The following is a 13,737-nucleotide window of genomic DNA, read 5'->3' on the forward strand; positions in this document are numbered from 1 at the left end:
TATTATTAATTTTTATTACTAAATTGTTTTAAAAAAATCACTAAAAACATCTTGCATAAAACTTATCGTACAGCGCACCTCACGGAAAGGATGAGCAGGTAATTATTGATTTTCTTCGTCCCGTGCATAAGTATCTACAGCAGATAATCGAGAATCTACAAAACCCCGTATTTAAAAAATACTGCGCAGGTATTAAGTAATAACTGATTGTGAGTCAAAAGTGACAATTTTTTTTGCACGACGACGTTCTTCTTTAATGCATTATATAAAAATCATACATAATAAGAATTAAAGAGGACATAAGACAGTGGTTTTTGAAGAAAAATATTTCGTGTATATTTTTCAGAATTCATCAATCTTTATCCTATACGTCCGTTTGTAATTTTGTATCCTTGTATGTCACGTAATTTTCCTCACTGTGCATGTCGCGTGAGCACGTTCAAGATCAAGAAAGAAGATCCAGCATCGTGGAGCATTAATGATTGCTACGTAATCAATATCATTTCGAGTTTCCTGCTTTTTGCGGGACGAGTGCAAATCGCCTACTGCAAAATAATCGGAATTATGAAACCCGCGCTTTTTCGTTATCAATGCCATTTGTCGTTTTGTGTTTCATTTCTGCAGTTTGCAGTGCCACAATTTGAATACGCGGCTTTCGCGTGCATTGTTTGTCGCATTGTTTTCGTTTATTTTACAGCGAAACGAGCTTGTTTTCAAAGCAAATAAATTTCTTTCTATTTTTCAAATATATATATTATTTTTCATGTTCAAGGATTACTGATGAAAGTATTGAATTTACAAAAATGTAAATAAATATTCAAACAGCGCGCGAGATTATCTATTTAAATATGTTAAATTTATTGTTCCAACGAAAAACTATATTTAACTGACCGGCAAATAATCGACGCGCAGTTTGAGTGAAAAAAGTACATAAACTCAAATACAAAAACAATATTAAGCTGCAAAGATCCAGCTTGACTGAAGACGGCACATCTCTATTTAGAAAATCATTTATCGGTCAAAATTTCACTTATTATTATGTTAAATAAATGTTAAATGTTCCCAGGCGTATAATGAGAATCTTAATCACATTGTGTTAATTTTTATTCAGCGACTTAGCAAAGCAGATTAAAAAATGTTATGCTAAATACTTATATTAAAGCGAAAATAAGAAGATTAATAAGTTAATAAGAAGTAAAGGTGCTTGATTATATCAATGAACTTGGAGTTACCGAGATCAGCGGCCTTGAATGGTTTCTGTGCGCGAAAGGCGAACCGAGCGTTTTAACGTAATCACGAGACGTTAATTCGAGGTCGTCTTATCGGTGTTACGCAAATCCACGGGCATTAGTGTCATTTTTAGACTTATATGCAAAGACTGCTAGATCACAATTGTAATTTAGTACGCAATACGGCGTCAACAATTTTTAATAATATATTGTATAATATAATAAAATAAATAAACTACCGAAGAATAATATAATATATTCGTTAACAAATTAAACAAATATGATCATTCAATTACATCCAAGAATATTAAACTGGATATTAAACAGTATTAAAAATCAGAAACATAATTATGTGTATAAATAATAATAATGTTTAGACATAGCAACGAAGTATCGAGAAAGCGATAAATTATTCGAGCGTTTGGACAACGATTATATCACAACGTTCGCGATGCCAAAGCTAAAGAAAGAAAGGGACAGAGCGGCGATGAGAAAAGAGTGAGACACGACGAAACGTCTATAGCTTTGGTCGCGACGCGCGACAAAACCCTCGGCACCCACGGCACGTCGATCGGTGTCGGCTGCCGTCCGCGTCCGCGATTCGTCGTCCGGTGTGGTCCGGTGATCGTTAAAAAAGGCCGTGGCACGTAGAAAAACTTAAGCAGTAAAACTCAAGCGGTAAGCAAATCAGCCAATCACAGTCGAGAACTTAAGGCACGGCCCTAAGCGGTAGCGACGCCATACCGTTGATTTCTCACTGCTTAAGTTTTACTGCTTAAGTTTTTCTATGTGCCAAGACCCTAAAGGCCATTGCACGTAACAAATTTTTAGTCATAATCGTAAGGTCGTAAGAAAATAGACCACGCACACTCGATCGATTACGATCGATTATTCTTCGAGCTCGAGGAGAATAATCGACTGTGCGTGGTCTATTTCCTTACGGCTTTACAATTATGACTTAAACCTTTGTTACGTGCAATGGCCTTAACTCATGCCGACGGGCCCGACGGGCATGTGTGTGTGCGCGCGCGTGCAATTACTATTGTGGCGAATGTGGCGATATTTACCATTCAACGCGTTATTTCGCCGCAGAAGCGAGGCGAGGCGGGGCGGGGCGAGCCGAGAGGGCGAACTGGCGAAGCCGGCAGCGTGCGTGACGTCACGTTACGTTTCCAGTCCAGGATTCACCCTGATTCACCCTAGCGCTGGCACGCGTGACTTGGCGGCGTCGCGACGCGCATCATCCTCCCCCCCGATTCCTCCGTATTTCGGCGCCGAAAAATCCCAAGCGCCCGTGACGACGGATCTCACGGCGTTATATCACGACGCTACACGCCCGAGTCGCCCGACTTGCACGCGCACGAGATATCGCAGATCGCAGCTGACGAGGTGACGAGACGTCCACAGACACAGACGTCACGCGACAATGATCGATGCGCGCGCCATCTTGAGGGCCGTCCGTCGTCCGTGCCGCGGAGGCGCGGACGGAACGTGGAACGGGGAACGGTCGGCGAACGTTGCGGAACGGGAACGACCGGACGCGCGCAACCCCGCCAACTATAAAGGAAACCGCCCCTTTCAACCCCCTCGGTGTGCACCCTCTCGACCTTGGCGCATTGCTCCAAGCTTAATTAACAACCACGGACCGTTTTCTGTTTAATAGCCTCGCCTCGTCAATCTTCGTTTTATAAACGCGCACTTCGCGCAAAAATATATAATTCGCAGTTTCCCCGTTCTCTTTTTCTTTTTCAATTTGGCCGGTACGATTATTTTACGACCGTTATTCTAATGGCGCTCTAAAGGGCGGTATTCATATAGCCAGATTTTATATTTAAGTCTCAAGTTTATCTTTAGATGCCGTACGACTCGTTTCATTGACTACGGAGTATCTAAAGATAAACTTAATTGTAAGACGATCTTATACATATATATGACTACGAATACCAGAAAAGAACACCTTGCAAAATTGAAATATAATATTAAAAAAGAATGTTCAGTTTTAAAAGTCTAGGCTTGCAAAAGCAGCATTATTGCTTTCACGAGTGATATTTCACATCTTTCGTATATCTCAATTGAGTTATTATTATTGTAATACAGGCTTTATATTCTGATTCAATTTTTTCTCTATAACACCGAATATAAAAAATCAGAATACTATTCTGAATATTATTTTGAACACTATTCTGAATACTGACATGTTAATTGCAGATTTGAAGTAGACTTCTCGCGCGCGCGAGAGAAGAAACGTGGAGTTCTTGCGAATGCAGTGATATTCAAGAGAAGCTGCAATGCACTTGGAAAAAACGAACGAAATGACGCGACGCAACACGACGGTCTGACGGTCTGACCCCTTTCCACGAATAAGCGAACCAATTCGATAGTTCATAAAGGTATTTGTTGTATCGTCGTTTCGCTGTATTGACGTGAGCGATGGACACAATAGATATCTGTCATCGAGCTGGCGGTGCAAAAACAAATATAAAAGAATGGTATAAATTATAAATACATATCTTTAGCTAAATTTTTTCCGCCGTCACCACGTTTCTCGAGAAACAATACTGTATGTCACATTTGTGGTCTCTAATTATGAAAAACGAGAAAAATAACGGTGCACGTTGCACATTAGCCAATAAACAAAAAAAAATGTCAAATAAAAACTTATACATTCAAATCAATAAATTGTTCAATGTTTCGTATACGCGCCAACAATCTATAATCTAATTAATAAAAATTTTAACTTTTTATTTCAATTTTTTTTTCTCGGTTGAACTACATAAAATGATTTAAGCAAGTTTTCTTCATTTAACAATATAATCTCATTTCAACAGTTCCACGATGAAATTGCAGGTATTTTAAAATCTTGCGAAATTGCCCCCCTGTCGCGGAAGCTGAGCGCGTCGAACGCACGACGCCTGGAAGTGGCGCGAAGGAAGTTACGCCTCCCGCGGCACCAACGGGATAACGCACCGTGGAAATTCACATTTTCACGGTGCCGACGCCGCGCCGGCTCTCCTTGGAAGTCGCGCAAATCCAATCGGTCGCTCGACCGTGTCGAATATTTTTGCACGCGGGGCATTACATTTCTTTCGGGGTACGCTGACATTGACAATTCGAGATCGCCGCGAGGCCGTATTTCGGGGTGGTTTCAGGCGATCGTAATACGGGATAATACTTGCTTACGTGTATCGCGGATAAGATGGAAATGCCACGCGGACACGTGTTTTTTTTTTTTCGTATTAACTTCGTCGTCAAACGACTTTCCAGGGAGAAAACGACTCTCCTCGCCGTGCGGGAAGATTGATATTTTTTTCTCTTCACACTGGTCTAACTGCTGTTTCCATGAGAATTTGCTCTTTCTGAGGTAGCAAATGAAAGGAGGAAGATTACCTGATATTAATGAGTATAAACGACGTTGCGATAGGCCTGAGAAATTATGAAAATCGAGAAAAAAGTAATATATCGACAACTCAATCTATGCAAGACTTGTACCGAGACTTTTTACGCTAAAATTACTTGCGGCAAAATCGAAGGGAAAATATTTATAAGTGTTATTCCGCATTAACGCCTCTTTGCGCCAAAATCAACTTTCCGATGCTTAAGATCACACTTTTATGTTTTTGTTTAAGACACATAATTATAATTGTTAGAATTAAGTCTCTTGAATTAGGTGAAACCGTTTTAAAGAGATAGGTATTTCAGCAGCAATAGGAAAAGAAGGTAAATATATCAACTTCTCGGCTATGCAAGATCACACACACACACACACACACACACACACTGCAATTAAGATGCCAGGCGACAGGTGTCGAGGAACTCGCACTACGCGATTCGCGTGCAAACTGCCATGTAAGAAATTAATTGTGGGAAGAGATGAAAAGATAGATGGGCATAAATGTATACGATACGAGTTCACGGATTTCCCATGACCAGGGAACCGGAAAGGTGAAGCGTAGAGATATGATAATGCTTTGTTAACCGTAAACTTTTGTTAGCTCTCTATTAGGTGCGATATAAAACGTCGTTGATGCGAGCGGTCGCGATTTCACCGCGCCTTAATTGGCGCGCGACATTAATTGATATAATTGCACAATACGCGCTAATATGCAACGATTTAAACCAATTTCTGTAAACTCAATTTTCGCGAATGAAATAAGTGTATCTTCCGCCAAATTTTCGTCAGTTTCCATTGTCGTAAATAAATATGAAGATTATTTTCGCATGTTCATAGTCTTTTAAATTAAAATTTACAAAATTCAATTTATCTCAACTTATGTTCTAGATATATGTTAAAATTTTGCAAGAGAAAAAGGTGTGTTAAAAGTGCTAATAATGCTTTTAGGATCAATTGGTCAATCTACGAAACGTGTTTTAGAGTTAATCTGTTACTATATTGTACATGTCACATAACTTCAGAAAACATCTAACTCGATCTGTAAACTTTAGCGTGCGTCGCATAAAATTGCCGTTAAAATTGCCCGACCGTAATCACGTGAGGTCTCCGTCTCGGCCTTTCATCCTCGATGAACGATATCCTGCGATATCCTTTCAGCTATTTACCGTAGAGAGGACACCGTTATCCTTAACAGAAGGCATCTCGATCACGCGCCGTGCAATCGCCGCGGCGCACTCTCGACGATATCCCGCCGATTCATTCTTGCCCGTGCTCGATCTTCTCCAGAGTCTTGCAATAATAATCGGCCGCTTTTTCTCGTGGCAACACCACCAGCGGTTCTCGCGACACCTCGGGCATCTCGCCTTGTAGAAATGACGTATTATATATTCACGCACATCCTTACGATTATCGACATACTTTGGATTATAAAATCTACATCGTTCGTCTGTTATTGTGCCAGAAGATCCACGTGATCCAAGATGCGTAAAGCCCCACCTCGCACGTGGCGTGAGTGTTATACCGCGCGATTCAGGGATCGATTAATGAATTACATTCTCCGATGTTTACCTTCACGCCGCGCTGCCAAGATCAAGGATGAAACAATAATCGCGTAATACTCGACGGTATATTTTGTTAAATATATTGTAGCAAATAGAAATAAATGTAACGCGTTTATAATTGCGGGATTAATAAAGATAATTCTATTCAAAGAATATTTCTTGTCGTTACTTTGATAAATTATGGATTCTTATGATAGCTATAACAATTTTATGATAGATCAAATGTGGCATAAATAATTTTTGAAATAATTTTTGAAACAAATATGAATCGGTGAAAGAGATAACGATTGGCGGAATTAAAATGTCTAATAGATAAGACGCGATTATCACGTCTTATTTCAATCATAAAAATTCAGTTCTTTTTTTCTTAATTCTGTTTTACATCGTACGAGAAAATCACCTTTTTTCCGTGGAAGAGGTCAAGTGGAGCAACTGCTTCTGCTGTCGCTTCAATTGCAAGCTCTTCCTCCGTGAATCGTCGAATTTCGTTAATTGGAAATCCGCGGTGATTCCGTGGTTTTCAGGATTGACATTCTACGACCACTCTCGTCGTCGTCTTCTTTCGCCATTTGCGTTATCTTCGATATACCGGGTGGACTTGAGAATATCACGAATATGCAAGATCGTCGAAACTACGTGCGAGTTTTCAAGCGAGTCGTCATGCAGGGAAACAATGATCAAGTCAGAGAAATAGTGGAAAAACGTCAACTTCGCCGCACACGTGCGATACGGAACGCTTTTTATATTTACTTAATTAGTATTTAATTAGTATCTCCTTATATTAAAATCTAGTCTGAGATAATACGGTACAATATTATATTTTTATCTCTATATCTGTTAGTTTTATATTTGAGTCACAAAACACTGAATCAGTTATCATGTTGATAGCGAATGCTTTCCTTACTGCCTTATAAATCTGATTATATAAACCGATATAGCGACAGAACAGATTGCTGCGTATGTGTATATGTAAATACACAAATATACATACACACACGCATATATCAAGAGACGCGGTAGCGTCTTGCGCCAAATAGATTTTATTGATATCCTTTCGTGAGCAAGGACGCTACACCGCATCCTTGACAGGAATGAGAACGCTTTTCTGGAAATAAATCCTTGTTTTTTTTTTATATCAAAGTCATACATACGGTAAGTTGGAAACCTACAGAGATTCGAATACGCTAGAAGTTCTCAATAAAAGATTATGTGATGTACAACGAGTATATTAAAAACGTAATCGATGAATTATAATAGCGTTTACCTCTGTTCAATAGATGAATCTGGATAACCCTTATGTAGATCTTGCCGTGCTTGGTTCGCGCTACGTGGAAGAGGAAGTCCGAGAGATTACCGTCGCCTTCGTGGATGTCGGTCCTCTCGGCGAGGACCTCCCGAAGCGACGCGACGCGTTCTTCCGCCGTGCTCTCGTCGGGCGGGCCGAGTTTCCTCTCGAGGTACTCGACCACCCCCATGTCCTCCCATAATTGCGGCAGAGAGGATGTATCCTCTCGCAACGGAGAGTTCCCTATCGTTCGTTTGCTACCGGAGTCGAGGAGATCGTTCCCGAGACCGGCGTACGAAACGTCCAACGCGAGATTACCGAAGGTCTCGAAGCTGTGGGTGGAATCGACGCGTCTCCCTCCCGAGGTCGACGGGATAGCCCCATCTCGCTGGTAAATAGGCGAATGCAGAGGACTCGGGGATGCGTCGCTGTTCGCGCGGAGAGGAGTCGAGCTGTTCATGACCTGCTTAACATGACCCTGCCCACGAGCGAGAGTTTGGAGACTGCAAGCTTCTTCGAACAGCAAGCTTTTGTACCAAATGGAAGTTTTCTCGATTGTGTCTCTCGACCTTGCTATACCTCGATATCCTTTTTTTTCACTACGTTAGTCCATCGTTGTCTTCAACGTCGTCACGACATATCGTTATGTCCAGAATACCACAGGATAATCGCTGATAATTCGTTTCCCGAATCAAAAGTTTCTTATTTCACACTATCATTTACGTTCAGATCCTTTTTCTCGAACAATTAATTCGTCAATTAATTAATAATTTGGCACGCACTCCTTCGACGCGATAAAATCTTTTATTTTTCTATATAAAGAACTCCCGTTTACTGTCTGATACTTGTTATCGTGTTCCCACGAATGTCCTGCGTGGATTTATTTTAATACCGAGAGAACAACTTTAATGTCGCAACGACACGTAAGAGCTTATCCAAGTTATCGGAGCCCACAAAAAACCTGCGAACGTCGTAAATTGCACTTTCCTTATTAAACGAATAAACACCGTTGCACTTTTTTACATTTTTATCGTTGACGCCGGCGGTACTCGCTCGCGAATCAGGAAATGCAATGATTTACGGCATAAATGTCAGTCGTTTCTCTTTCCGGGAACTATCAAAAATTAAAAAAAAATATACATTCTAAGTTCTCCACGATAACGTACGCGTATTTAAAAAAGCGGAATTATGCTTTCTAAAAAGAAAGCGTAATATAATAAAAATTTAGCAGCTCTCCTTTTAGACATATATATCAGTTGAGATAGATAAATATTGTTAAAATATGAAAATTTAGAAAATATGTAAATTTTATTGCTAAAGTATACGTTCTTGCAACAATGTAGCAAACGTGGAGATCTTTATTGTATAATCTTTCGTCTCATAATTATTAAGATAATATTTCTTCGTAAAATTTACACATATTTAATGTTCGAGATACGCGGGATTATAATGCGATAAGGCTGAATGCTCGGTCGATTAATGGGATTAATTAAAACGGATTAGAAATTTGCTTGATAAGCAATACGAGCAGTTAATCGTTATTTACAAGTCCGATATGGTCACTTGGAAGTTGGTCGAGAGGAAACAAATAGCATCCTAATTCGCGAAAACCCCCTCCCCAAAAGATGCGGCAGCGAAGGCATCTGTTCGTGATTTAGAAACGTCCGTAATGCAATTTATACGGCGAAATCGAATTTCATTTATTAAATAATACATTGCCGGTCGCGTTACGCACGCGAGCACTATAGTCTGGCAGCGTTACTGTAACGATATCGTCTACCGAAGCAAGTAGGTGAGGAAGAAAGGTTCTCTCGGCGCTGTGGCGAACGTGGAAAACGAAGCAAAGCCGAGTTTATCGAAACGGAGCATCGCGCTGTAGGTAATCGGAGTTTATCTTGGAGTCACTGATTGAAAGTCGTACGGAATGCATCAAGGTTCACGCGCATACCGGAAAGTAGTCGTTCAACTCAGCCCGACACGCTGCGAGAAACTTCTCTAACAATCGATTGTTCCGATACGTTCGAAGTACACGAGCCATTCTCTTTCTCATTAGATTTAAATTATTTCAGACTATTATAAATGGAATCTTCGATCCATTCGAATAAATATCGGACTGAGTAGCTCCTTCCAACATTAAAGTTGGAGATCGAGATAACTTACTTGTTTTTCTGAAAGTATCGAATAATTGTATGTGAAGCAACAATGAAAATAATCAGCGATTGGAAAGATCTCGTTAATATTCGTGAAAGTAAAGAGGTTCCGGGCATTAGCGGCGGAACGGATGTACATATAAAAATTACAATCGCAAAGAGAAATAACCATTATATTCGACTGAGCGTACTTGGTAATGAACGATATCGGACGATCTCCTTTCGCAATAATTTCGGCCTGGGAGATCGATCGCCCTAAATCGACGAAATCGTCTCGTCTCGCGCGCTTTCGCCGCTCGAAGGCGGACACGCGCGATTCCGTTTTCGATGAATTCGTTTCCGAAACGATTTCACTATAGCGATGCACGAATTCAGGGATAGCGCGAAGGAAGCACCGGGAAGAAGAAGGATGAAGCGAGTCCGCTTTCGAGGCGGATGCAGCAACCGATCGAAGTTACATCGGGAACAAGCTCGACGTGTATATGCCGCGATTAAAGTAAAAGTAAGTCGCGAAGAAGTCGTTGCCATCGCCAGGTCAAACTTCGTCGGATATAAGCTCCGCGCGTCGCAATGCGATCGCCCGTAGACGAACCGGTCGATTATCGCAAACGAAACGCTATTAATATATTAACGCTAACCGTTATCGTCGCGTCTCATTGCGCAATAATTGTCCGAGCCACGAGCCACGATTTGCGCGTGAGTTAAAAAATGCGGAGGACGAAATTGGCGGTCGTTCAGTCCGATAGGAACTTAAATACGGATAGGATATTCTGCATCCACGGAGAAAATTTATTCCCCACGTAACAAAGTATGTCTGAGCGATAGTTGAACGGTATAGTTCAACAGCATTCTGAAGATAGTTTTGTACACGATGCGTAGTCCGACAATATTCTAAAATTAATGCCAACTGACAAGACTGAACGAGTGTTTATATACGGGCATTAAAAAGTGGAACATCGGGAAGAATAATTGCAAAAGGTATGCATGTGGGGACGTGCACAGCTGGTGAACTTTTATCGCGTCACGCATAGGTTTATCATACACACAGAATCTTCGTGAAGGTGCAGATCACGATTGAGCGATTGAATTGTCGATAATGATTTCTCGTGCTCGAAAATGAACCGAGTAAACAATGATAAGAGCGGGATAATATCTCGCGAACAAATTTCTCGTGAATAATGTATAACATGTATACATATAACGACATGCGCCAAGTAAAAGTTAAACAGCAGGGTATTTCCCGATACATCGCTCAACTTTCCGATAGAGGAAAAAGTGTATCGCAATTTTATCGGTTACGATAAAAAGAATAACTATAAGTTTATGTAACTGCGTATCGACTCTTTGCAAATCAAAATTATTTTTCACAAGTGAGCGCAAATATTTCGTCTTCAATTTAATCTAATCTGGCGAATCAAATATGAATCATGCAATTTTTATAACTTGAAGGATTTATGGGAACCCGAAAAAAATAAAATTTGCTGATTATAATCGTGCACCGATTCGAGAACTACAAAAGACTATCGCAAAGTATTATATCGAGTTCAACTCAAAATAGAACTGAAATAAAACACTTGAGAGAATTTGACGTCAAATAAATGTAAAGAGGTATAAAGCCTAATAAACAGTTATGTATAAAATAACATAATTTGAGAGATAACAGGTACTTCTCTAGTACAAGTACTCTTTCTTGAGATTCAATGATTTGTAGTAATACGCAATACCGTTTTTCCTGTACATGTGACAACGGTGATAAAGGAAGTGTAAATACACCAGCTTCTTCGGCTGACGATTGTTAGCGCAATCAACTAGCGCGTATACTTCGATTTATTTAATATCGTATCGCGAAGGGGGGGGGAAATATGTTCGACTTACACGTTAAGGCTTTTTCGATTTATCTTATGTTTTTATTTATCTTGCGTTTATCAATAGAACGCAATTGATTTCGCTCTTTTTGATTTATCTTTCGTTTATCAAATAACATGATCGTTTCAATCTTAAAACACAATTTTTAAAACACTCACGTCCGCGCGAATTGACACTCAAAATTAAAGTCTGAAAATAAATATGGAGCACTTCGATTGATTTAACATTGCGTCTTAAAAAAAATTATATTTGACTCGCGTTAAAGGTCCATTCAATCAATCTATTTTACGTTTGTCAAACAACGCCATCGTTTCGACCTTAATACAATTTTCAGAACACGTTCACGTCCGCAAATTGACAGTCGAAATTAAAAGTAAATAGGATACAAAACGGAGATATGAAAATATTTAGCGACATCGATCTTTACATGAACCATGAACGCGTCAAATAAATTTCTATTTAAACGCGAGCGCTATATTCAATAGTATTTGGATTCAGATTAAATCGGAAAGTTGAAAAATCGATCGGAATTGGAGACAACGTGAACGATATCGACGTTAATCGCGAATTAATGCATATGCAACGTTAATTACGCATTGCGACCGGCAAGAAGTAGGGAGAGAAAAAAAAACTAATTTCTTGCGTAACGGTATAAGAATGCTTAATTTTTCGCCGTGATCGCTGGTGCGAGAATGCTATCTAACATCTAACGGCTGCTTTGCGCGAGTGGATCAATCGCGTTCTATTAATAACCACCACCGTCGAGGAAAAGTAAAAAAAAAAAAATAATAATCGAAAATTACGTTTCCGAGCCGGCGAGTTTCCGCGCAACGAATCCGGCGCAGTTCCCTCGGAAGGAACGAGTTGTACATAGAGGGTTAGGTCATCCCCCGAGACTTTCAAGGCCACGCGGGAAAGACGGGACGGAAATAGGACCTTACTTCATGGAGAACTGCATCCGCGCAGCGTCCAAGTGGGAAAGCGTCGGCTTTCCCCGCTTCGCGCGTCGTCTCTTTTCCCTATTTTCAGAGTCGACCGCAAAGGTCGTTATCCCGCAATCAGTGACTCGTCCCTAGCAGATTGTAACGCATGCAGAAATAGATATGTTTTAGATTTCTTTTAAATAAAACAAATTTTTTTTTAATTCATAAAAATAAGAGAATCGCTTTCTACGTAAAACTGTGTCTATCGATTTTTTTCGATAACTGTGATACCCGTATACGCGGTCATCGTTAAAAAAACGTATCGCGCAAAGTGACGATTTGAAAAGCGCCCGAAAGTCTGATGAACTGATAAATTCATAGTCAGTTCTATTAGAAATAAAACCTCGTAAATTATACTACGAATAAAATCTGCAAAAATTTAGAAAATCTTATGAAACAGCTGGGAGTTTAATGTAAATTGTTAAAAATCCAAAAAAGTCATTCCCCATCACACACAGATAAGAATAGTTTAGGTTTAATTGAATTTCAATATCTCCTAATTCTATGACATATTAAAAAAATTGTGCAAATTAGAAATTTGCACTTGGCTTCCTCATAGAGGAAATGATGTCTTAAGATGCTAATACGGCCCTCTGATTGGCTGATGACGCCTTAAGACTATATCTAAGACGATCTTGGATATAAGGCTCGACTATGAATATACCGGCCTTAAAGAATTATATATAAAATATAAATAGAGAAAAGAGACTGAATATAATAAAATTAAAAAATTTTGGTAAACTTTTTTTTAACAGAAATCGGTAACCCCTTTATTATTAACCTTTTTTATTAATTCTATTATATGCTTCAGTCTTTTCTACCCCTATTTCATATTATATAATTCGTTAAGATTTGGTTGATCAGTTCTGGAGTTATAGAAATTTCTGTAAATTTGGCACAGACATACATCGACATTTTTTTAAATGCAATATTTCGACGTTTTGAACACTCTGAACATATTGACATTAAAAACTCAAAAAACAATATTTTCTTTGGTTTCTTCTACCCCTATTTTATATATAATTTTTTTAAATTTGGTTGATCAGAGCCAACTTTATACGCAATCAAAGCTTCATATACGAATTTACAAAAACAAAGCTTCCTCTATGAGGAAGCAAAACAGACTATTAGTTACTACTCGCACGCGTTACTCGTTCCTCTCTTCTCACGCGCACGATCACCACGGCAGCGGGCAGACGAGGCTGACGAGACTCGTCAGCACTTGGCGACAATTTTTTTTTGCCTCGCCGCGCTGTCGATTATCGCGAGCA

The 13,737-nt window shown here is 39.7% G+C and overlaps 1 protein-coding gene across 5 annotated transcripts in view; it reads right to left on the bottom strand.

The window, feature by feature from the left end:
* Positions 1–13,737, bottom strand: part of Milt (trafficking kinesin-binding protein milt) — a 44,586-nt gene that overhangs the window by 13,105 nt on the left and 17,744 nt on the right. For 2 of the 5 annotated variants that reach the window (XM_077411496.1, XM_077411495.1), the window contains exon 2: positions 7,447–8,428. The exons of the other annotated variants lie outside the window; for them this stretch is intronic. In XM_077411496.1, coding sequence (XP_077267622.1) covers positions 7,447–7,927 — 481 coding nt within the window. In that variant the 5' untranslated portion in view covers positions 7,928–8,428. The remainder of the gene's footprint in view (positions 1–7,446; positions 8,429–13,737) is intronic. 5 annotated transcript variants of the gene reach the window in all.

This window comes from Temnothorax americanus, unplaced genomic scaffold, assembly GCF_048541705.1.
Source record: "Temnothorax americanus isolate GAGA-0224 unplaced genomic scaffold, ASM4854170v1 Scaffold3, whole genome shotgun sequence".
NCBI classification, from domain to species: domain Eukaryota; kingdom Metazoa; phylum Arthropoda; class Insecta; order Hymenoptera; family Formicidae; genus Temnothorax; species Temnothorax americanus.